The sequence below is a fragment of the Athene cunicularia genome, assembly GCF_003259725.1.
Source record: "Athene cunicularia isolate RWA chromosome 6 unlocalized genomic scaffold, athCun1 chr6_part2, whole genome shotgun sequence".
Lineage (NCBI taxonomy): Eukaryota > Metazoa > Chordata > Aves > Strigiformes > Strigidae > Athene > Athene cunicularia.
The window spans coordinates 3087404-3113942 of record NW_020799106.1 but is presented as its reverse complement, the minus strand read 5'-3'; the positions used below and the strand labels follow the sequence as shown (position 1 = coordinate 3113942).

The window sequence follows — 26539 nt, the reverse complement described above, 5'->3', positions numbered from 1 at the left end:
TTTGTCCCTCCTCCACACGTTTCGTTCTCTGGGAAAGCCACAGCTGCTACAGAACAGCTTCCCCCACTGCTAATGTATTCACGTATCTAATTTTATTCTAATGCATATGTAAATACATTTCTAAGCCTTATTTAGACTGATTAACCTAGAGCTTCCATTTTTGTCCAATTAACTTCAAAACATCAGTGGCTTGAATTCGAAAAGTTTTAGTCTCTTTTGCTCTGTGAGTACTTAGAATATGGTATGCAGCCACTCACAACTGAACTAATAGGCTTTCAAAAATAATGAATAATTACAAGTATACCAACCATGAATATTTGCTCTAATAGAAGCTAGCCTTTCTTAGGATGTCCAACTTCTATCTGTGTACTTCGCAGTTAATCTGGGATTTAGGTTCTATTTACTTTTATAACAAAGAGGCAACAAAAAAAGTAAAACCAGCCATAGTTATTCCCCCATAATACAGTTAGTATGGACAGCTCTTCTCTACCTACGTTTTTTACTCTTTTCAAAAGTCAGATATTAAATTACTAAAAAAATTGAATTAAGTTTCAAAGAGTTTAACTGAAGTAAAATGTTAATTTGTACATTATTTAAAAATTAAGTACAAAATTTACAGCCTGTATCCACAGAAACCATTGTTTAAAATCATGTGCTAGGCCATGCCAGACATACAGGCAGTCGTCTTTTATCACCATAAAGAGAATCACGCTTTAAAATTCAGTATCAGCAGAGATTATGACTTCTCCACCAGTAAGGAAATAGCCCAATAAAACCGGGACTATTGGTGCATCAATAACAGAGCAGAAGAGCAGTAATCTAGAAATAAACTTTTATATAGGTCTGTTTTCAGTACACCTTGAAAAACTCCTTCCGAGACAGCAAAGAGCTTTCAGCAAGAACGTCTTGCATTTAAAAAATTTCCTTCAGTTTTCCTTTTGGACCATTATTCGTTTACCATGTTAAACCATCCTGCATATGCAGGATTTGTAAAAAAGTTTACTTCACAGGTGTCAGTAATTTAAATACCTAGTGATGTCAGGAAACATTAAAATAAATATTCATTGATATCAAAATGATTTTTTTTAAAAAATTAGATCTTAAGAAATTATTAACCTGATTTATTTTGTTTCCGTTTGGGACTGCCAATTGAGGAGACAAATTCATTATGAGCCGTGGGTCCAAGCCCATTACGGTCTCTCCAGTTATCAGATTCACTGCCACCTCCCAGGTGCTCCCGACTGTTGGACCGTGAGAGAGACATCGATGAACCCTGCAAATCACAAAGAAAATTTGGGCAGAAAACAGAGTTTTCATTGTGACTCAGATGTTTTCTTTAAAGCAGCTCAGTTAAAAACACAGCTTTCAATGCTTCCAAACATTCTTTTGGCAGTTGATCAATAGTCACATAATTGCAAGCTGGACACAAAAACAGCAGGTGTGCTTAAAACATATGCAGTTCACAGATTTTAAGCAGAAGTTATTTAAAGACCATGCTTCAAAATACATTCCTCAGTATTTCCAAGTTTGTTTCCAAAACATTCAATGCTATCAAATTCCCCCACGAATTCCAGACAAAGCAGTCTATCGATTGCATCCCTTCACAAGGAAGAGAACATAACGGAACATCTATCTGAATTTAAGCGGATCAAGCACACAATACTTGGACAACAACATTTTACACAATACAACAACTCCGCAACGGTTTGTGAATTCGCAAATTATTTTTTTTTAAAATAGAATTTCATATACCTAGAAAGTACTAATTATCAACTCTCATCACTGTGGATAAGAATGTTTCAAAATAAGTATTCCCTGACAGCAGCTGTTAACTATGGAGTTGAGTGGGGATGCACCAAAAAAAAAAAGAAAAAGGTAGACATGATGATTGATACCACACACATACATGAACTAAAAATTGTGGAATAAAATGAACAATTTCTATCCACTTGCATCAAATTCCAATTGAAAAGCATAACTTAGGAGGCAGCAATCTTTTCTACTGTTCAGGGAAAGTGACACCACTGAAGGAAAAAAAAAAAAAAAAAAAGGCAAAAGCTCCTTGTCATTGGCAAAATCAGCAAGGTGTGAACTATGGTTAGTATGACTCAACAAATGAAGACAGGCAGGAATTGGCTTCAAGTTTTGCAGAAGAGCAAGAAGAGACATGGCCTCTACATTATAGAAGATCACAGTGATGGTTAAAAGTTGAAGTAAAAAGGATGTCATCCAATGTTCCTGGAAAACTGAATGCACATTAAAATATCATAGTGAAGATGAAAGTTCGGTGAGTTATTTTACAAATTAACTTCCCAGACATGAGGCTGTGATACCACCACTACAATTGTTCAAAGACTTCAGCACATGACTCTCAAATGTGCGCGTGTACGGAACAAGTGTGGCAGTACTGCCTCTAACGCAAACGATGTTGATGACTGCTGAAGAGGAGGACACAGGGAATCCAAGATTTTTAGCTTCCCCAGATGTTTCCACAATAGCTCCTGCCAAACACTGGAAACCCGAGTCCTAACCCGCTATCATTTCACTGCAGAGCGAAGCCTGTGGTTTGCACATGGGCAGACTCCGAGGGAATATGAGTCTTGGTTAGAATGACACGCCTGCTTAGAGACTTCTAGCAGGGCATCATGGTCTGGGGGAAAACCCCACCTCAGCTCAATCGGTACAGACGAGTACACTAAAAAAAACTTCATAGATTTCGGTTGTAGCTTTTTCACTCCTAGTTACTACTGCAAGCTCATTACGTGTATCCAAACCTACCACATGGTGTATCCAAACCTACCACATGGAGTTGAACAACACAAAGTTCGTAACAAGCAGGGAACACCAAGACACATTTTTACCATGTTTGAATATTTCTTTTTCATTAAAAGATAGGTATATCCTAGAGAAAAGCTAGGATATAAGGATAAAAGTCCCAGGCCTGAAGAATACCATTTACATTTTATAGAACTAGGACAGAAATAATGAAAGAGATGTCTCCACAGAGGTTGGGAAAGATTACAGAAAGGAAACACACTAAAAAGCAACTTCAGTATGCCTTTGAAAATAACGAAACAAATTCCCTGCAAGATTCCCACGTTGGGACTCTGAAGAGACTTACTGGACCCTGGGGCTGCCTTCTCCCTGGGAAATTTCTGGGCCCAGTGAACAGTTCAAATAGAGAAAGCTCTTCCAGTTCTACAATTCTGCCAACAGAAGATGAGTTGCAGCCATTTCTTGTTCTAACATTCTGCTCCACAATGCAGTGATTCACACTATGTACACATTAAATCTGTTACTTACACATTGTTTTCATTAGGTTACAAAATTTCTACCACTTGTCTACAACTATTGAGACATTTGGTCCCATAAGTTGTTTTAAGTTTCTTTAAACAAATATATTTTCAGGAGCAGTTTTCTATAAAGCTAGAGTAAGATTTATAAAGCAGATATAATTTTGGGCGTTGGGCTGAATGTATTCCATATGCCTTAATATTTATTTGTCACCATAAAAAAATATTTAGAACCCTAAGAGGAAAGCAAAAAAAATCAAATCTAATCTGGAAGACTTTACAAAAGTTACAGTTGTTTCTCTTGAGAAATGTCTCTATCATTCACTAGAAATAAGCTTCCATTACAATACAGGTTTTATTATACCTCGTATGTAGTTGTCATAGATGGCTTGTACGATACATGGTTCGCTCTTCGTAGTTCCTTGATGGTTTCTGCAGGCATAGATTTAGAGAACCCCAAACCACTCCATGTGTTTGTTGGAGTTCTCACTTCTGTTACGACCGGCTTCTTTAACATAGCTGGAAAAAAAAAAAAATAAATAAAGCAACAAATTAGTAAATCTCAACCTTGTTAAAGATACTGAGATGATAATCCTGAAGTCACATATACTAACAGACTTCAACCCACCAAACGGTAAATTCTGAACACCTCCACTTGCTACACTGCTTGAATTCTACCCTTCCTTAAAGCAATTTACTCTGTCAGAAGATAATTAAATCCCCCAGGCCTGGAAAGAAGCCAAAAGAATTGTATCTTTCAAAAAAGAGGCATTTCTGGTTTTCTTTTGGTATGGGGGTATTCGGTTTATTTAAACAGGGTCAAAGATACAGCTAAGTCCCTTACCAATTTTGTAACTTAATTTGTCCCTGAAATAAGGAGCAACTTTTCCAATATGACAAACATCTTAAAAGTTTAATTTGCATCCAAATAAAATCAGATATTACAGCTATGAGGTCTCTGAAAACAACATGGATCATTTGCATATGGATGTACTCACGCAGAGAGCATCCCATCTGCAAGTTGTTTATACTGTATTTTATACTACATTGGTATTAAGAAATTTTTGGAACATAAAAACTAATGTAAAAATATTTCCCTATCAGCCTTAGATTTTTATTAAATATCAAATTACAGAAGTGAAACTTCAGGAAATTCTTTCAGCCATGTACTAACAAACTTTTCAGAAGTCACTGTGTATCCACATACCTTTGGTTGCTAGTAGCTTCTTCTGTTCGTAGTCAAATGCCTAAAAATTAAAACATGCAGAAGATAGCTCAATTACCATTCTAACTAAATGCCATTCTAGTACTCAGCAATTTGTAAAAACAAAGGTTTTGAAAGCGGCCAGTGAATACATCTAGGAGACACCTTAAGTACTGCACAATAATTTGACAGCAGTCCAGTTAGAGCCTTAGTTATTTAAAGTGTTCACTCAAACACTGATAACAAAGATTTTAAATAACTATCCGATATCCATATGAGTGAGGCTACAGCAGTATTTACAAACTGTTTAGGCAGAATGCTTGATTTTTTTTTCAATGACATTTTTCAAGCATAGTTTCCCATCCTTAATCATGTCGTCTTAGCATTTAAAAGTATTCCTCAACGGCACAAAAAAGTTAAATATCTTTGACAGCACGTCTAGGTACCACCATTATTCTTAATAATCTTTCAAATGTAGTTGTTCTCCATTCACTCTTCGTCTGAAAGGAAAGAAACTTGAGTTTTGAGAGAAGCGAAGCGCCCCTTGTATTCACACTACCCATAACAGAAGACTTGAAGTTTAAATACCCCTGGTTAATTCAGTTACACTTCTTTGAATTACAGATTAACAAATCTAATCACACACAAAACTACAACAATGCAGTATTTAACCTGAAACTTTAAATTCGCTACTTGAAATAACTCGAGGAATAACCAAGGAAAAGGGCTGCAAAGCACTAGCATGAGTCTTACTCCACTACATGCAGCCTAGTTATGCCCATGTGCTGGTAGATCTATAGTGAAAACTACTCCGATACTACTGCTTGACAAAGGGCTCGCTCTCTTTGGGGAGAGCTGTGGTAACATGGAAGTAGTTTGTAGTATAGTAGTAGGATGTAGTTAACTAAGTAGGAAAAAAATAAAGAGTATATGTACAAATCCATATTTATAAAGCAAAACTAGAGTAGTTACTCTATTAAATCCCCCCGTATATGAACCTGAATGTATAGGAAAAAAAATTGTGTTGAGACTTTTTAGAAGAACTTGGAAAGCATCTGTTGCAGATATAATTCTTCTCAAAGCAACAATCTAAGATTTTTTTAATACACAGATGATGCCTGTGTAGACCAGTACAGCCATCCAATCTATTCTGTACTTACATTTTTCTTACTCAATAGAAGCACAAGGGCTTTATTGTCTTCAGCTGAAAGAATTAACAGCTTTGCTGGGAAATGCTCTTACCGAAACAGTAACGGCAAGTCAGTCTACTAGTCAACAGTCACTTTTGCACTCCATGGTAATTTCACTCTGCAAACTATCAAGTTTTGCACTAGGTTTGGGTTTATTCAGGGAGACGTACCTGCATATTTACGTATGAGGGCTGTGGAGCTAGACGTGCTCTTTCCGAGTTCTGCTGGGCAGCTGCCGCTCGCTCTGCTGCGCGTTCGCTTCCAGGAGCCTTTTTATCAGCCACGGGACTTTCGGAAGCACTTAGCTCTGCATCGGAGAGCAGCCTCTCTGCAGTGCTGCGGGAGCAAAGGCAGCGTAAGCTCCAGCCTTCTGTTGCACAAGCACTGAATATTCAACGCAATTTTGATAACTGAGCTTCACCCCGAGAAGTTCGGCAGCAAAATTCTAGAAATTCCAGTACACAAACATCTCCGTGTGTTTAGCAAGTGTCAGCTTTCCTCTACCTGTTTCTCAAAGCACGTATTGCTGCTTCCTCTATCACCAAGTATGAGGCATAGTTTATAGCCACAGGTTTGAACTGTCTGGTATCTGGAATTATCACACGCAATCCCTACACAAAGGGACTTCATATTGTTTAGCCTTGCTCAGGTCAGCAGTTCAACAGCTGTAAGAGAGTCACAGTAGCCGGCTAAAGAGAGATGCATAATAGGGACTAAGAAAGCTAACACACTTTTAAAGCTTCAATAATTGCAGTCCTACGTGCTAAAGCACCTCTTTATGTCATCTTTTCTTTCTAAAAATCAGCCACATTTTACGCCTACTCTAGAAGAGCATAAACTCCTACTTCAAAGCAAAGCGATTGTGTGTTACGTGCTGTTGACTACCCCAAGAAAATGCCCTGAGGAAACTCAGCAACAAAAAGAACAAACAACTGACTGATATACAAACAACTGAGGTTAGCAGGAATCCTTGGATTTCTAAACTAGGAGAGCAAAATTAAATACATATCATAGCTTTAACAGCGTAAATAAATGAGGTAAGAGAAAATAAGCATCTCAAAAGAGTGATGACTGCTCCCAAAAGGAACAGCGAAAACACTAGTTAAATTAGATGGGACAAAACACTGCATTAAGCACAAAACCTGTGTTGCCAAGACGTATTATGACTGAAAAGAGCCTTTCCCACTGCTGGCTCATTAAAAAACCCAAACAAGAAAAAAAATCACCGAGACAAGTGTTTGAGAACATGCTGTTATGCCTTGAATATCGTTTTTGTTAGAAGAAAACAGCCTCAGGTACACACAAAAGGAAAAAAGCTGACAGTTAGTAATTATTCTCAAAGCGATCAATAAAAAAAGCAAAGTGCAAAAATGTATCCTTTAGAAATAGGTAATGAGATTTCCTCTGAAAAAAATCCCCACTCTGTGGGAGGGGAAAAGGCATTTATTTTTTCAAACCAAAGAAAAATGCTTAGGATGTACAAAAAGCATTCCAAGTTTGCAATAATCAGACAAACTGAGAGGTATATTAACGCCCCAAGTGATTAAAAATCAAGCCTGATTTAAATCAGTACTTTGGGTATCTTATGACTAAACCTCCCCTTCTACCTACACAAACATAGCAACTATTTTTGCATGGCAAAAGTTCCATTAATGTGTAATTGTACGTTTAACTTACTGTAAGTGAGAGTTTTTGGTGCCTTGAAGTAATTCAACTGTTTGTCTCTTAGCACAGGCCTGTTTGGAAGAGCTCATCATCTGCTTCAGATCACTCGTATTTGCGGAATGGGACGGACTTCTTGGCATGCCCACTTCTACAAAAGCATCATTGCAACCTGCAAGGCCAATAGAGAACAGTTCAACAAAACCCCTCTTACGTTCTAGTGAGCTTACTGAAGGAACAACAACTATAGAATAAAGCCTGCTCTTCCCCTTCACAGAATTACTGGAGTCTTCAGGGATGACAACGGGGTCAAGGTTATAAAGTCAGAAACAGAAGTTCAAGCCTACAAAAAAAGGTGTTGGTATTCACATATATAGTACACACACTAGTTCCCTTTTTAGGAGATTTATTTTAAGTTAATATTAAACTTAATATTAAATCTAAAGACTGACAATCAGAAGTGACTAAGTATTTCCAACAAATTTGGGTTTATACCCAATTTTAATAAACCTTGTCAGGTGCTCAGATAACTTTTGCTGGAATAAAAAACTCCCCATTTACTTTTCAAATATCTTTAGAATGTGTTTTTACAAATATTTATCATCTTAATTGGGCAATGTACCTTTTATTCAATCACTTCAGATGACCACAACCCTTAATAAAAAACCATCTCTGTTGATCTGTACTTGCAAGGGAAACGAGGACTTTACACTTAATTGCTCAAGTTTGAAGTGGACCTGACTTTCCCCCCCCCTTACAAGAATGATGAGAACAGTTCATTAGTTCCTTTAGCTCCTAAAAGGCAGCATAACTGAAATGCTGTTTCAAGGCATGCAAATAAATTCTGTTCAGCAGTGCCATCTCAATTTGATCTACACATAACTTTCCGCAATAACCTTCTCAAAGGCTTTAATTTTTCCTTTCCATTAAAAAGCAAAAATACAACGTCATTTAAACCAACAGAGGTTGTCTTAAGCAATAAAGTGAAGTTGCTGTAAACATACTAAGATTATAATATGTTATCTCCCTCCGCTCTTAGAGAATAAAATGTTACTAGTGCGTTTATGTTCCCTTCAGGTGCTTCTATCAGCGATATTGGCTTCCAAATGGCGGCAAAACCAACGCACAGGCAGTATATTTACGTTTTTATTTCATGAACTGTATGTAGACTGCACAAATTCTACCGGACAAAAGAATAAAATGTCAAAATCTTACCTTCTGCACTATTTGACTTGGCAGCTACTTGTTCTGAGGCACCGTGAGTACTTGTTTGTCTTACTGGATCACTGTGGTTTGTGCTCAACACATTTTCTCCTAGCGCTGTGGCAGACAGTGCAGCATACTTGATATTTGAGGTCTGAAACGATTGTCAAAGAATCACTAAAGTGATCATTATGCTTAAGGAAATATTGAAAGAATTTCCCTCTTCTATCTGCGCAGGAGAAGAAGAAATTCATTCCTGATAGAGGAGAACAATATGTTTTAACTTTACATTTTTCAACCTTTAAGAAATGTTTTGAAAACACAACTGTTCTGCGTCTAAACTTTGGAGCTTTAAGTATTTACTAATATATCAAGTTTTCTTCCAGCTTTTTTTTCCAGAGGTCTGTTACAAACAGATCTAGTTCACCATGAGATAACATCACTTACCTTCACGTGACCATTTAAAGAAGGTGAGCCTTTTTTACTCTCCGATTGCATGCCATTAACGTGGACTTCAACAGGAGTCAAGCCTGGTGGTGGGGATGGAGTGTTTTGACTATAATTAGGTACTCCAGACAACAAAATACTAGTTAGGGTCGCTTGGGCAGTAGATGGTATCATTAGGTGGGGAATAGCAGAAAAACCTGTAAAAAAAATTTAGTCACGTTCTGATTAAGTTTCTCATTTAGTTGTCTCAGGCATTACGGTGCTTTATATAAATCTATATGTAGCTTTGAGACATCACTAAACAATTTTCCATTAGAACTGCATGCCAAAACTGTAATGCTTGATCTAACCATTACTTTGTAGATTAACACAGTTTTCCATAAAAATAGATGAAAACACCGCATTTGACAGCGTGTCAGAAGTTTATATCGAGTTATAACTCGACATGTGGATATTTATTCATCTGTGTTAAGGTATATTTAAGAATTATTAAGGTTCTAAAGAATTAATGATTCCGAACTTCTCAACTGTCATTCTAATGACTTAATGTTGCACAGTTCATTTAATTCACATTTAAACTTCCACCAACCTGTGGCATTTGTGTTAGCCAGAGATGTCGCCCATAACGTGGGACTAGGCGTGCCTGAACTTGGGCTCTGCAGGGGACTCACAGAGCTATTAAGGGCATTCAACAGAGAGTTTGGAGCCGTTGAGGTGTTGACTGACAGGGCTGTTGGACCTAAAAGGCCTGCAAAAAAATTATGCAAGTGAATAGCATAATTTAGCTAAGACTTACAGAAAAAGGGTTTAGCACTTAAATTAGCACTTAAAAAAACTAAACAAACTAAATTTCACCAGCATGTATTTTACAAACAAATGTTAACACTAAACCCGCTGTCAATTTGGTGCACAGAACGTGCTGAGAATCCTTGTTCTTCAACGGGGAATCATATCTCCAAGAAGAATCGAAACACCTTTTCTGTCCTTCTGCTGGACTCTGTGATCATAACAGAGTCTGCACCGGGGGCTTCTCAGCCTCACCATCCCTTTGTATCCCCTCTATCGCTTCTGTCCGTTTGGTTCAGAGAAGCATCACTTAGGACAAGAACACAACTGCACTACACAACCTTACTTTCGTTTCAGACAATAACCTTTTCCTCAGCTCATATGCATGAACCACTACACCTCCACACCGAGAACTATTTAATTCCTTTTCACATCTTCAATGCTGACTACAAATCATCCCCCAAATGCATTCCTTATTCCCAAAGCATTCCCTCAAATCTGTTCTTCATATAAGAGCATTCTCAGGGCAGTGCAGCACTATACTCTAAAGAGGTAAAACCAAAACCCAACCAAAACCCAACAAGCATGACAAGAATGGGTAACAAAAGCATATTAAAACCCACAATCCAATGGCACAATCACTTGCCCCCGTGTGACCCCCAAGAAAGCATGTGCCATGGAGCTAGGAGCACTCCGGGATGGCGGGTTGCAAGGGAACATGGTGGTTACATGAGAACTCGGAAATTGGAGAATCTGTGTCAAGATTTGTCATTAATTCTTCTGGGACTGCTTAGTTTTCTATATATTTCTGATAACAGGGCATTCGCAGAGCTTGAAAATGAAATGGTAAATCCAGTCTGGACTATGCACTACTTCTATAAAATCACATTAACATAGAAAGCTTTTCTGTCCTAAACTCCATACTGACACGTAAGGTTTAAACTAGTGAGATACAGCCAGACCTGAAACGTGTGGTCTTAGCTGTGTTAACTTTCACAGTACTGCTGACAGCCTTAAGTACCTACCCAAATTCAGGGCAGCCTGAGACATCGCAGTATTCCCAAAGGAAAAAAACAAAAAAGGTCATTTGAAAAAGACTCTTCTACAAGTTGTAAAAGCAGCATCCTACTTGACCTCTATTTCCCTCCCTTTCGCTTTTAGCTGGGTGGTTTTTGAGCTTCCAGAAGATTTTCTAGAGATGAGTCACACACCTGATTACGAAAGCCTTGAAGTTTTAGAAGCCCCTGAAAGGCCAGATGCTTTTGGGATTCCCTAATGCTTTATCATGATTCCTTATGCAAAACACACATCTGTGTACAAAAGTACACACATGTACTTCTCTAGTACAAGTGAATTAGGTTTCAAACAAATATATATATATTTTATATATATATATATGTATATATATAAAAACCCCCAAAGATGTACAGAGAATATAATGCATACCAAGCCCAGTGAGTCCTAGTCCTGCTGAGGACAAGATATCCAAACCTGGACAAGACAGACCAACAGGGCATGAGACAGTAGAGGGATTTGATGCTATGGTGACTCCACTACTTTCAAGTCCCAAGAGACATTTCCGTGCCTCATACATATTTAAGGCATTTCGTTCAACACTTTTTACAATCACAGACTGTAGGGAAAGAAAACAAAAAACAACAAAAGAGGAAAACCAATGGGTAACACAACCACGTAACACGGATCTGCAACACATAACTCTTCTTAATACTACTTAATCATGGCTATCAGTAACATAACAGTATGAGACAACATGAAATAATATCCATTAGCAATCATTCCAATTTGGTGGCCCTGATGGTAAGTTTAGGGATTTTGTATGCACTTGACAATGAGAACGATGAAAGACCTTTCTGTCAAGAGAAAAAATAGCTATTATTGTACCTTGGTGCTATTTGGTACCAAATCTTAAGTGTTCCAAGATCTAGAGAAGGGAATCAATAATTAAAATCTTATCTTCTCTTTTATCTGAGGCCTATACCTTGAAGTGAACAAAAAAAGTTGTTGATATTAAATTCAGCTATTAAATTCTTAGCTGTTTGAGAACAAAATAAATGCCTGGAAAATTAAATTAGAAAAAAAACCCCATTATTTGTTTCTTGTACATTCTTTACATGATGTTTCTTTGTATTGATTTTATATCTCCCTACACAGAGAAGCTTATTGACACAATGGAATACTCATTTAATATTTGGAAATTTTTGTCTGTTATCACATTATATAAAACAGTACAGATAACAGAGTGGCCTACCCATACCTGCCTGAATTACTTTGTAATTCTGTTTCTTGTTCTGTTCAACACCTTGGGTAGAACACAGTCATATGATTTGCGTTTTGTTTAATTCTGACTGCTGAAGAACAGTTATGTGGGGGGAGCTGCAATTCAAGATGAGTTTATTTAAAAACAAAGAGTAGTTCTAGTCAGATACAATTTGTCTCATCATAATTCCTTTTATTGGTATATTCCATACAAACGCTAATCTCTGTCAAATATTTTATGAAAGTCAAATTACCATAAGGGAGAGCTGTTGTAACATTTAAATTAATATTTCAAGCAGAAAATACGTCTTTTACAAGTTTATGATCCATCAGGCTCGGGAGGAAGAGCAGACATGTCAACTCATCAGTTCTGAAAAGTTGTCATGAAAGCCTGAGAAGAATCTATCAGCTTTTCACCAACCTTGCTCGGTTGCTTTGGCTTCGGCTTAATGCTTATGAAGACATCTAGCTGCTCCATTAGCTGCGTTATAAACTGGGGTTCGACTTCAATTTCTTCCTTCATGTCAAACATGAGCACAAGAGGAAGGCAACCCTGAAAAGACAAGATGTAAATTACTTTTTGGGCCACTAGCTCCAGGACATTATGTGAGTCCTACTGTAAGGTGTCTAGGCACTGGCGTTGCATTTCCTGTTGATATTGTAAACTCTGACTCAAATTTAGTCTCTTACGAGAATTACAGATCACAATTTAGTCGTTCAGAGAAATGTCGCAGTATTTCTTTCCTGGGTACTGATGTTCAGATGCTTTTAGAGAGTTCTTTCTAGAAGCTTTGCAGAGATCAAATCACTATTTTTAAATCCGCTCTCCAATTCCTTAAGACACTCGTAGTGCCTCGCTGTGAAACAGCATCAGCCGTTGTTCTGACTGAACCAGAGGAGCTGGCAAGGGGCAATACCAAGTGACCACGGCGAGAAGGCCAGCGTGCAGTCACACCTTGCAGGAAATCCCTCCCCAGCACAGAACTGCCATCCCACTGAACAGTGCCTGAGAAGAAAAGGAATCAAGTGCAATTTACTTCAGAAGCAGCTGAGAATGACTGCAGCTACCTGTGATGTAGGGACTGGCACAGTTACATCATTTACCTGAAGCTGAAAAATACTGGGTTACTAATTTAAAAACTTCCCTCTGATTCCTATCTGGTTAGTTACTTCCTCACTCAGCTTTCCAAATTTCTGTTGTTAACTAAGATACATTCCTTCACTGCAAAAGCTGTTTTAATACTTGTTTTATCTACAGAATTGGAAACAGTTTCAGGACACGCGATGCCTGTGAGATGAAAGAGAGCGAGTCTCCAGGTCAGTACAGTTCTCCAGGGGTGATACGGTGGGTGTGATGTGGGATATTAAGTTGTACTGATGGGTTTGGAATTAAATGTCAATATTTCTAAAGAGATGGCCCTTCCATAGGTCTAAGTTTCTAGGGTAAAGGTGTACTTTGATGTTTATATGATAGCTTGTTTACACTTCCTTCTACTTCATGAACCTCCAGAAAAGTACAACTTAAATCTCACCAAGGAAATACCTAGAGTAAAGCTATCTCTTAGTATTTACAGACAGTAGCCACCTAGAATATAATCATCATTAATACAACTGTATAAACAGAGAGGCACCATGTTTTTCTCTTCCACTATACAGCAAGGCACACTGCAATGTAAGAGAGATTGAGGACTTCAAGTATTTAACAGTGGCGTGGTTTATCACGATACCAGCTTTGAATTGGAACTGAGTCCTATCATCCCATGTGATATTCATGTTTCCATATATATATATATAAAAAACTCTGTACAAACATCAGTACTACAACAATGCCTAAAGGCTCCTGTGAAACTTAAAGATGAATATAACAAAAAATCTATACAAGGAATAATAACGTTCATCACCACAGCTGTTTAGAAACAGAAAGGAAGACTGCAGAATGAGTAATTATTTGCTATGGCTCCCTAGTTTCCTTGAAAAAAACTCACCCACATAGGAACGAAGAAATTCCTGCCACTTTCTCACAAAAGAAACCTTACTTACCTGACAGACATGGGAAAGGCAGGTTAGCAAAACAAAAACAACCCACCACCCACCAACAAAACCCCCCCAAAATCTGCCTTCTACTCAGAAGCATATTTTTCTCGTAGATTTAAATTGCTTACGTTGCATTTATATTACCTTAGGTCATTTCTCAAATCATGATACCAGAGGCTGCAAGTATTTTAGACAACTACACACACTGACAACACCAGCTTTTCGCAATGCGAGTAGCAAGCCCTCCTCTCTAAGCCTAACTTACATTTAGCCCATAAATACGTGCCGAAGTAGCATACTTTCTATGATCTGGCTTTTTTTTTTCCAAGCAATTTTCACTGGGAAAAAAAAAAAAATATTACCATGAGATATTGCCTGGCAAGACAGACAGACTCAATTGTGCCCTGGAGGTAGACAGTGGATTTCTTCTGTGGGTTACTAGGGTCAGGGAAGTGGATCTGAGCACCAGTCCTCTGCATGATATGTTTGATGTTACTGCCGTTTCGACCCATCATAAAGAGATGATGCTGCGCTGCGATGTCTAGCTGTGTGCTCACAGGGATTGCAGAGGCCAGGCTCCCAGCTAGGTGTTCTAAAAGCATGGCTGTTCCTTCCTGCAGGGGAAAAACGCAAGAAACCAGTGAAACACTGCTCACGGAAGGACATTTCGGGCTGTTTCTTTACTTGCACGCGCTCCACGTTCAAGAATAAGAAAATTCTGTTTGGTTTAAAAAAAAAAAAAGGATTGATTTGTTAAAAGGTAACAGATGGACTAAACCATGGTAAAAGGGAGTAAGATGATGTCAAATGGTTTGGTCCCAGCAGGCCTTCTGTGCCCACACATAGCAATAAGAAAGGCAATAGAGATTACTATGGGTACTTGCAAAATTTGCCTTCCAATTTTGGCCTGAGATGTTCTTACTGGCTTGAGATACATCCATCCGAGACTACCCAATCCATCACGCTGCCAGGGGTTAAGAAGGAAACTTTATTTTATTAAGATAAATTGGCTCATGGCAGTTCCTTCACTTGACCGTCAAATTCACATCTCCCAGTCCTGGCTTTGGAAGACCAGTTTTATTGCCTGCTAGTGCAACTTTCAAGGTTATATATTTGAGCGCACATTGAAACGACCAAAGGATGAAGAATTCAGGGGGAGAAGGGGTGAGTTTTGCGGTTGCTTTGTTGGTTGGTTGGTTGATTTGGGGGTTTTTGGGGGGTGGTAGGTATGTTGTTTGTGAGTTTTTTTCTTTGCTTTTTTTTTTTAAAATTAAAAGATGGGTAAGGTTAGCACATATTCTGAAATTGCTGGAAACCCAAACAGGTGTGCAAGAGATGAAAAAAAGATTAAAAGCTTAGCACAAACAATATAAATCTTAAGGTTAAAACTATTTTCTACACATTTTCACACCTCACCTATACAAGTTTAAAAAAAAAAAAAAGCCCTCAGGCTTCACAAGTGATTATACAATAACAAAATATACCGATGAGGCAGGATATAGCACTAATCTAGTTCTTAAGCATCTAAATTAGATAAATAGATAAATTAGATCAATAGATAAATATTAGATAAATTAGATAAATAGATAAATTAGATAAATTTAGATAAACCTAAATATATTTATGACATGCAGAAACCTACTTCAGAAGACACCTTACCTTCACAGCACTAGTGTTATTTTGGGACCCTCTGACAATGACTGTAGCACCATACATTCGAGAGCGTTGTTTAAAGGAAACCGAAATATTATATGTCTGACATATATGCTGAATTGTGGGAGAATTAGGATCTGGGATTGGTTGGAGAATTCCAGCAATAGGCAATTCAAACATAAGTACCAATGGAAGCAGCTCCTACAAGATTGAAGAGCAAATATTGAAAACTGAAGTTTCGGTCACTAAAACGACAATAATTTATTACTGAATCATAATATTGGTCAGTGATGATTGAACTGACATGATACATTCTCTGCCCAGGGTTCGTTGATAAAAATATTGTCACAGCTGCAGTTGGAAAGCGGCACCAATTTTTCCAGTTTTTTGGTTTTGCATCGGCTTGTTTGCGGGGTGTTTTTTGTGGGGGTTGGTTTGTTTGGTTTTTTTTTCCCTCCAAAATAGGAGTTTTTACAACTGTGTAACAAGAATAAAGCCAGGTAATTTCCCATGCTTAACCCAGCCGACCTACAAACAAGTCAATATTTGTAAAACTTCCTAGAGAAGTCTCTTTTCTGACAGGGATTAATTGGAGCTCTGAAGTCAGCTACAGAGCTACATAATCATCAGCTTCTTTCATGACTGCAAAGACCAAGGTTGTGTGACCTACCACAATTGTGAAAATTTTTCGTAATTCATTAGATTTATAGTTGTGCATGCCAGAATACACATACAACTCACAACTAGAAGGTAATGATAGAAAGTGTTACGAGTGGAGAAGAGAACTGAATTTCATGAAATTATTTACATAAATTATAGATGCAAATGGTTAAAATAAAAAGGCAGCAATTGCCTTTCCCAAGTCAGATTCACACAGAATGCCTGAGCTTCTACAGGCCATCCGTGGAGGGTACGTTAAGATGTAATTTTAAACACATTACGGGATACTTTACATCTTGCTTATACTACAGACTTTGTGTTCAAGATCCACCTTGGGCTAGTTAAAAAATTGGCCAGAACGCAAATCCCTGCTTTTATAATACCCTTTGCATTTTACTCATGTGGATACTCACATTTGTTCTATACTTCTGCTGTCATAAGACAGAGCCAGACAACCCTAGGGTTCTCAATTTTTTTTTTTCCCCCCTGTCATGTGTTTTCAAGGGGACACTCTACTGAAACAGACTATTACCCGAATTCTAACTCTTGCGGACTCCACTCCAGCTGGCTGTCCTGCAATAGACACCTGGAAGAACAAGGATGTAGAAAACATAGCATCACATTTTCAAATGAGGCACTGGACAAAGTTCTTCAGATAAATGTGTTCTCTTCACAAAAAAAAAAAAAAAATTGAAAAAAATCAACAATTATTTGACACCCAGTGACATCCTAAGTGTTCTGTAAAAAGCAGTTGAAAACTAAAACCACTTAAAAAAAAAATCTATGACTATTATAGCATCTTAGATTACATACGCTTAAGAAACTGGAAAAAAATTGATAGTTGTTCGAATCAAACAATGGAATTACTACTGCATGCACGTGCTCAACGCTAATATTCAACAGTAGGTTTTCTTATTTGAAATTACTATTTTTCTCCGCAGCCACTAGCATGCACAAGTGGGAATTCTAAATACAGTGATGAAAGACCTGAAAGGAAATATTTCAGTAATATCAGCATTACAGAAGATGTACAATTCAGGTTCAATTACTTATTTTAATAAAGCAGAACTCTTATAATAGGACGTTTATTTTTGCTAGCTGTCCACCAAATTTAGTTTTCAACTAAGTTACCCCATAAACTGAAAGCACCGAGAAATTAATCAATATGCTAAATAAGTCAGATGTTGAACAGGAAAAAAAAAATATACAAAAGCAGTGCTTTTTATACTGCTTCTCTACCATTCACACTAAGGTTTTGGACTTCTGTATGCTCAAAATAGTTTAAAAAAATTAAAATGATTCATGAGCCATTACAAATTGATTTGCTCGCTGAGGAAGTGCCATGCTTTACAGAGTGTAAATACCAAAACTATTTCCCTGAACATGAACCCACCGTTCACAAGAAACCCAAGGTGACACAAGAAGTTTACAAATGTTTGATATTCTCAGGAGTGACAGTGTAAATGAATTAAATATTAAACAATACTTACTTGGTTGCTTTTCTCTGCTTGATTATTCCTATTTGAGTCCGGAAAATGGATATGACATCCTGTTTCCTCCATCACCTTTTTAATATTGTTGCCACCTTTACCTATCACATGAGAATGTTCTGTATGTGAAACATCCATCTTCAAGGTTACCCGATTGCTCTGGAAATCAAGCACCCATGATTTGTTCACAGCAGAACTTCAGCATTTACAGTAACGTAACTTCAAGAATGACATTCAGAAGTGTATTTCCAAATTGTTTTTCCTGTGGCTTCTACTCAAGTAAGATGTTTTCAGTACAGATCAGTCAGATGCTAAACCATTCACATTTTCTTTCCAACGAAGAATTAACACGGAAATAAATATCCCAAAGATACATCTTCAAAAATGTCTAAGACTTTTTAAACTGCACTCTAGTTTTTATCAACTCTGACCCTTTTCCAATCCATTCTAATTTTATTTCAACTGTGTTCTTTCAAATGCAGTCACACACCCCTGTCTGATCCAAAAATAAAAAAAATCATGTGATGAAGATTTTGGTGAATCAAAGCCATGGGACCTAAAATATATATATATTTTTTTCTCCTTTAGCAAACATACCAGATTTTTCTGGTACATCAATTTTTAAAATACACAAACACTGCCTACGGCTGTTCTTAAAAGCTGTATTGTTAACAGCCCATAATAATGTTGCTATTAGTTGTTAACAAACTGGCACTTGTCACTGGAATGTTTCTTTCGACAATCTGTTCAGAGAATCAAAACCAACTTTGCAGAAGCCATACACACTGCCCCAAAAGACTTGCTGTTGGATGAAAGGAAAATCTGATGAACATATAAAACCCCTGGCCAAAATCTAGATGGTTTAGAAGTTGTGGTCCTGATGTTTCAGAGTTATAGAATGCAGTCAGTTAAAAACAGAACGGCATGAACGCCCCTAAAATTGAATTTCAAGCAGAAACAAAACGTTGGGTGAAGCGGTTGTATAATCTACTGTTTGCAGGGAAGCTGTATGTCGGATTTTGAAGGAAAAACCCAATCCAGTGAACAAACTATGTATGGTTTTAGCCATACGGCTGGAACGATTATTTCTACATAGTTCAGATCTGGAAAAAGTGCTTTAAGCAAGTATTTCCCTCGTAGCATGTTTAAATATGTGTCCGTACACCAAAATATCAACATTCAGAAAGAATATTGGAGCAGCCACAAATACTTTCTGTTTAAATGAGCCCATATAAGAACATCAACGTCACAACCAAATTAGGGGTTAAGGTGTCATTCTGGATGTGTTCATTCTTACTTTCGTGTCCAAGACAGACATGATTTTCTCTTTCGCTTCTTTAACATTTTCCTTTTTTCCAGAGACTTTAATATGGGGATCTATAAAAGAAATAAAAACTTGTAAGAAAAATACAGTAAAAGGTCTGTGAAAGAGTTGCTCACTGCTTAAATAAACGTGAATCTATTATTTATAGTTCGGCAGTAAACTGTACCACCAACCTTTGGGATTCAGCTAAAACCCAAATGGATTGTTCCATCCCTTCAGCCCCATGATTAGGATTACCAGTTGAGTTTATTAAACATGTTAACCGATTAAAATAAAGAGAAATCAAACGCCAAGTTTACATCACAGTAATATAAACATTGTTTGCAATGCGATTATAGTTAAGCCATCGCGTCTTCTCAAACAAATATCAAGAGAGGACAACTAAGAGCTTTTGGACAGTTTTACGAAAGCTTAACACAGTGTCCAATAAAAAATTCAAAGCCACCCTCATCATCGTTTCATTATATTTAATTAGTTCGTAGAACTGTCCTTTGCAGTTTTAACGTGTCCATAAAGGCGCTTCCACCAGAAATGTTCTGACTGAAGTTACCAAATCAAATTTCAATGGGACTTTAATCAATCAAACCTCTGAAGCGCCAAGTACATAAATTGAGATTTGCTGCTAAGCTATATGCCCAGGAGGAACACCAGCTGATGGCAGCTTTGCCCAGGGAGATCTAAAATATTGATTCTACAACACACTTGAGTTTACACTGTACTTTTCAGACTATTGTTTTTAAACAGCAGAAGGTGCTGAGCTATCAGGCACGGCTCTGCACCCTGGCGTGTACACTGGGTCGGAAAGCACAGAACTGACTTTGGAACTAAGTCAAGTATCAATTACTCAGAAAAGTGTGAAAATTCCAGATTAGACAGTTTAGCAGCACCATCTGGTGTCCAGAAGCATAAAGTGCCACAATGCAAAACTACTGTCAAAAACATTAAATGTAGATTTAATTAAAACAAACAAACAAAAAAAATTCCCAACTGCCACCCAAGTGACTAAGTATTACAAACAAGGATGTGGTTTTCCAGGTGATGCCTACTTCTCTTTCCCCAGTTCTTGAGTCCTCTCACTTTTTCAGTGTAATGGTGTTTTTTTCTCCTGTGATGGGATGAACTGTTCTCAAAAAAATAAAGAGTTCTAATCGCTCTCCTGGGTAATGGATTAATCTAATTCATTATGCTGGACAGACACTTACATTTTAGGGTTTATTAAAGAAAATACATCCTCAATGGCAGGAGAAAACAGCTGTAACACAAAATATCTGCCTTTTCCATCATCTCAGTGATTGAAATCACTTCACTACTAAAGAAATCCTAAATAACACAACTGTAGATTGTAAACCTGTTGTATCCAATAGAAAAATGAAACTGTTTAAGCCATGCCTGGATACCCTTTTAGTTCCAACAATAAAAAAATCCCTTTAGCCTTTACCACTGGGAAGTTCTGAGTATATTCAGCTGGGGATACAGAAATGCTGAAGGAACACCGGATTCCTTGCCAAGTTTCATGAAAGTCAAGAAAAATGCAGCACTGAGTTTAGAGAGAGAGATATATTTCGTTTCTTAAAAACGGAAAAAAACTGTAGTCGCAAAAACATGGTATGTGCATAGAATCTACAGAAGCTCCAAAAATCTGCTGCTTCAGCCTTTTCACAATGGAGCAAAGTAAAAAAAAAACCAAAACAAAAACCAACAACCAACCAAAACCAAACACAAAACAAAAAAACCCAACAACACCCAAATAGTCTTAAGGGCAATTTTTCTTTTTTAAGTTGACAGTAAGCCATGTGGTTCTAATGCGTTTAAGCTGTGAGTGATATTTGAAGTGGATGTCACAGGCAGAAATTCCCAGAAGCAGATTCTAGCACACCATGTATGCTCCGAGTGCTCTTTAGAGGCAACCAGGAAACGCACAAAACCAGACCACCCCCCCTTTGGGGTTGATTTTCACATATTTGTAAACATTATGTTTTAATACACGTTCGGTCACAAGTATGCAAAATAGCTGAAATCAATCCTGGCATCCTCTTAGTACCAAAGATTACTACCACTCCATAATATTTGTTTCACCATGGGTGAAAATACATTTTAAAATACCTATTTTTTTTTTTCCATTTCTCATCTCAGTTGGACTCCTCCTTTTTGTTGATACCGACAGCTTCAGAAAAAAAAATAATCCTGTATTTCCACATTTAACCTTTCTTTGTTCTTTTTAGAGGAGAAAAAAAAAAGCTCAATTACTCACTTTAAAAACAAAAGCAAAGAAGAATCCACAAAGCAAAGAAACCACTGATGCCAGTGACGACTCCAAGACATGCTATGAAATCTTTCAAAATTGGTCTTAAGTGCCCTCTCCTTACTTGACTTCTCAATGACAGTGGTTGGGAATGGAGATGAAGCAACTTGTTTTTAAAAGTTATCAGAATTCTTCCTTTGAAACTTGCTCACTCTTTCCTTCAAGGAAAACACGATCCAGATACGACATCCCCATCACAATTTTGCATACGAAGAGTTACCGGCAACTAAGAGATTTTGAAATTCTTTGAACTGGCTTTGTAGGAGTTGGAAGTACACTGAAATGATGTATCATCTGCAGGAAAACAGGTACCCAAGTAATACCGAACCAACAACAGAACAGATCATTTCAGGAACTGATTAAATTTCAGAGGGCAATTAGATCATATAAACTCATTTTCCATATATTACAGACCCTTAAGTTTCTTCAATATACCTCTCTCTGGAATCAATTGTCTTGTTTGCGCTGCAGTTCCTCTGGAAAATGTGGAAAAGTGGGAAATTGTCTGCTCTAATGGTTCATCACATTTGTGGCTGATTTCCGACACTTGAGGGTCACTGGTTCTTGTTCTGCCTTTCCCCGCTGCCCCGATACTAAAGACCCTTTAGTGCTCAGCAGCCTCTTCCAGGGATGATCCACTTAAAATCACCTAGCGTTATACCAACGCTTCTTCTGAGCCCAACCCCAAATATCTTAATTTGACCGACCCTTATGAAAAACGAGCCAGAAAACCTGCCTTTTTTTTTTTTTTTTTCTAGCTAAATAATATATTTTCAAAGTAGAGAACTTTGAAAACCCTGTTTTAAAACCCTGTATCACAGGCAAATTTACCAGGAGATAATCAAAAGGCAAATTTCTCCCCAACCTCTTGCAAACCCAGTGCAGATCAGACTGTCTGCTAAACAGAGAAAGCCTGTCCCTAATGGAATCAGCATTTACCTCCAATTTCAGCTTTCTGGTTAATCCAGACTATCTTGTGGAAAAGTCCCAAACTGGAGAGCATCTGAAATTGTTTCAGGATTTCAGTCTCAGTCAGAATTAAATGACCATGTAAGGTCTTGGTGCATTAATACAAGGGAATAATTCAACCCGCTGACTTAAGATTTCTAAACATTTTCTGAAGCTGTTGTCACCAACAAGGAGCCAAATACATTAAAAATGGTTCCAGACAACTTTACTTCTTGGCACCACAACCTTAGGGTGCTCAGTCCTTGTATATGACAAGTGACGTCTGCTTGCTGTTGTATTTACATTAGACAGGGCTGAACACAGAAAAAAACTTTTCCCTGCCACCTATTTCCAGAGATTATTTATTCCACTGATTAACAATTACCTTTATTAGTTTAGAAAAAAAATTTACTACCTTGCCTTAGTACTAAGACAAAAACGTTTGTTGGATACAGCTCTACAGGTGATGTTTGAAATACCTAGAGGGCGTGGCGGTAGCAATGCATTCTCAACGCCAGCCAAAACAAGAGGAACAGCACTCTGAAGTGCGAAGAGGTTTATCAGGCATAAAGGTATAAGTAGGTGTAACGTGGGTCTAGTACTGTCAGTACAGACAAGCACAGCATCGCCCTCCAGCCAGCGTCTGGACTGACCCAAGCGACCCCAGCACCTGCACACAGCCTTAAGCGTTACGAGAACGCCCACCGAACAAACTCAACGGAGTCTCACAAATGGCTCTTGCTGTGACTGGGGCCATAACAATGTCATTGTTGTCCAGGTGACAACTGGATCAGATCACCAAGACATGATGCCATACTTCATCCCTAAAAAAAAAAAAAAAAAAAAAAAAAAAAATCTCCATTTCCCTGCCTTTTTTTTTTTTTAAGCTTTCGAATATAAAAGTATACTTTGAATAAAACCAGAGTTAGAGCAAAGAACAGATGCCTACCATGAATGAAGAAATGAGACACCAAAGCTTTACAAACTATTTGTAAACACAGAACAAAGGCTTCAGAAGAAGTCTGTGTGCTAAAAGCATGTAAGGGTCTAATACTTTCAATACAGTTTTTGATTCATAAGAAACAACATGAGTAGTGTCTTGCAAAAATCTAGAAAACGTCACTGTATACTACTCTACCTTTTAATCGATTTTGGTGGGCAGTATCTTTTTACCTAAGAATGGAAAAGAGAAATTTAATTTTAACAGATTCCCCCCCTCTCCCCTCGTCTTCTCAAGAATGGAGGAATATTCACATAAAATAGAAAGCTAAAGTTACACAAGAGAAAACGCTGGAAATTCTTCTCAACAGTCTTCATTTTGCCAGACATCTGCCTTCAAGTGGTCTTTTATTGCTCCTATCCTCAAATTCCTCACTCCACACTTTGGCAGAGTTTCCACGTCCTCGGTCTTTGTCCACAGCTATACCAGCAAGCCTCCAGCATTTTTGCTACTATTGTGTGCAACATTTCAGTAAACAAAGTAAAATTCCTCTGAGCAAAAAATACGTTTGTACCAGTGAAATGCATCTACGCTAACTTTTGCCTGGCAAGAATTATTTCGAATAATTAAAACATTTAACTGTGTAGGCTTCTCCTGCAATTCAGACATGACACTTAATGTCTGGGCAAGCTCTTCAGACCACAGCTATGCATCTCACTTGTTTACAGGATGAACCGACTTAAGTTACAGAAATACCACTATTCTAAAAATAGCTAGACAACTGGGCAACAGCGGGGCAGATGACAGTCAGTCTTAATAAATAGCTGATTGGGATCTGAATAGCCCATGAGTATCACTGAACTTGAGCCATTCAAAGAAAAACAAAGACCAAAAGAGACCTAGCATTTTTAAGGACAAGTTAAGAAAATATTTGCCCCAAAATTACTAGTAAACACGCACTAAGCTACACGAGAAGTTAAAAGAAAAAGGGAAAAAAAAAAATCAAATGAACGCGTGTAAGTTGGTATGTTCTCAACTGAAACAGCGAGTACATTATTCACCCTACAACAGGATGAAACATAGCTCTATAAAACAAGTGAATTGATCCAAAAGGTCAAGTAGGACTTCCTATTAATATGGGAAAAGGGATAAATGAATCGAAACAATTTATTTAATGCTTTTAAGTAAATTAGGAAATACTGTGTGTACATTTGTTAGAGTGGGCCCTCACTGAGCAAACTAGGTGAACTGATGACAGATGAGAGAGAATTGAAAAAGGCTCAATCTATTCCCATGGAGAAAAAAACATTAAGGTTAAAAGCACGCAGCAAATGCTCATGATGAAGGGCATATGCAAAGCAACTTGACTGAATAAGAAAGGAAATTTGTCACATGGGCACTTCTTGCTGTTGGCTTATGAATTCACAAGAATCCCCACGCTCTCCAGTGGGCCTCAGTGCACTTACTTCACCTTCCAGTATCTAAACCACAGAAGAAAAAAGCTACTCATGCAATTAAGGCAGAATACAACGGGCTACTTCCCAATGCAGACTCCCCCTACATCCTCAGACATAGCACTCAACAACACGGGCGTTCTTGTGCCGAGTTTGGGTTGGTTTTGTTTTTGTTTTTTTTTTTCAGATTAAATTAGACTGCAGCATCATCATCTCTGATTGAGATTTCAACGAGCTAACTTGGGCATGATCAAAAGCCTACCCAAAGCATCATAAAACTCAACATGGGCTGCAAGCAATTAATAGCGTCTTCAGAGTAGACATATCCTGAGGCTCTGGGCATTCTAGGGGAATCTGTTTGTTGTGGATTAACAGCTGATTACGAAACGTTTTGGGAAGAGCCAGAGCCACTGCCTATATGTGCACACACAGTTGAAATACTCTTTGTTTTCTCAGAACTTTTCAACTCCTAACTTTCCCCATGAGTGTGGCATCTAACGCCAAGCCATCTTTAGAAGAATTTCTGTTCTACTCACATTCTGAGGGAGGAAGCTGAGAAAAAGTAAATAGTTGTTGCACTTCTTTACAGAAAGCAGTTTTGCTCTTTTCACATTTGGTTGCTGTTGTGTAGTCACCTGAGACCATTGCTTTTTAATCCTGCACTGGAACAACTGTATGATGGTGAAGGGTACTATCCCCTCCTTACTTATCTCCACCATTTCTAAAAAAGTAGTTATATACACATACACGTATACAGACACACTTCTACACAGATACTCATAAAGCAGAGACTGGGTAAAACACTGACTTTACACAACACACTCCCCCCACAGAAGAAATGCTGTGCTATGTCTGTCAGAGCAAAGAATCTTGTTTCTCAAAGATTTCATAGTGTAGTTCAAAAGATAACTTTAAAACCTGTAACAGCTACGTTAAATACAGTGGCTAAAGTGAAATAATCTGTTTGGTAAAAAAAAAAAAAAAAAAAAAAAAAAAAAAAATAAAATGAGGTGCACCTCTACATCAAATCGTAGCTGAATCCCACATCTGGGTCTCTTAGCAGCCTTGGAACATCCCAGCACAATACTGAAAATTAATGTTCAGAACGCTCAGAATTAAGTGAAATTAGCCAGAAACATCAGATAAGCTTAAAAAAAAAATAGATTACCTGTACAACTTATTACTTTTGGAGAAGTAAACTACTGATGACTGGATTTCGGACCCAGTGACAGAGGAAATGAAGTTGAAAAGACTTCTCTTAAAGCATAAGCAAAGAGGTAAGACAAGGAAGAGGTAACAGAACATATGGCAATTTAAACAGAAAAGTGACCGGATTTGAAGGGAGAAGGGGAAGGCCAAGGTGGAGAAGAAGAGAACCTGAAAAGAAGAAATGAGAATGAATTAATTGCAATCACCCAGAGACTCCATCTCAGTTACACAATTTCAGTTTCTTACCACCATAATAGCTTGAATTCCTTATTTTACTTTTTCTTAAAAGAAAAGTCATTAGGGACATTTTATAAATGCATTCAGACACTGAAAGGCACACGCCATGCTGCAATTCTGCTACTTCTTGGGCAGTTGTTCTGCAGCCTTTAGCCTAAGCTGCCACCCAACGCAAGGCAATCTCTCAGCAGGACACAAAGCCTCTTATGTCTTATTTTTTCAGCAT

General features: G+C 37.7%; 1 protein-coding gene across 2 annotated transcripts in view; it reads right to left on the bottom strand.

The window, feature by feature from the left end:
- BICC1 (BicC family RNA binding protein 1) overlaps nt 1-26539 on the bottom strand; it is a 71541-nt gene that overhangs the window by 8094 nt on the left and 36908 nt on the right. Inside the window, exons 3-18 of one of the 2 annotated variants that reach the window (XM_026851987.1) lie at nt 26036-26244; nt 19197-19276; nt 17900-18058; nt 16942-16995; nt 15756-15950; nt 14459-14710; nt 12484-12615; nt 11232-11418; nt 9589-9747; nt 9000-9196; nt 8565-8706; nt 7365-7521; nt 5858-6023; nt 4501-4540; nt 3658-3812; nt 1117-1273 (exon numbers count right to left, since the gene is read on the bottom strand). In XM_026851987.1, the coding sequence (XP_026707788.1) occupies nt 1117-1273; nt 3658-3812; nt 4501-4540; nt 5858-6023; nt 7365-7521; nt 8565-8706; nt 9000-9196; nt 9589-9747; nt 11232-11418; nt 12484-12615; nt 14459-14710; nt 15756-15950; nt 16942-16995; nt 17900-18058; nt 19197-19217 (2173 nt within the window). In that variant the 5' untranslated portion in view covers nt 19218-19276; nt 26036-26244. The remainder of the gene's footprint in view (nt 1-1116; nt 1274-3657; nt 3813-4500; nt 4541-5857; nt 6024-7364; nt 7522-8564; nt 8707-8999; nt 9197-9588; nt 9748-11231; nt 11419-12483; nt 12616-14458; nt 14711-15755; nt 15951-16941; nt 16996-17899; nt 18059-19196; nt 19277-26035; nt 26245-26539) is intronic. The other variant, XM_026851985.1, reaches the window with a different exon arrangement.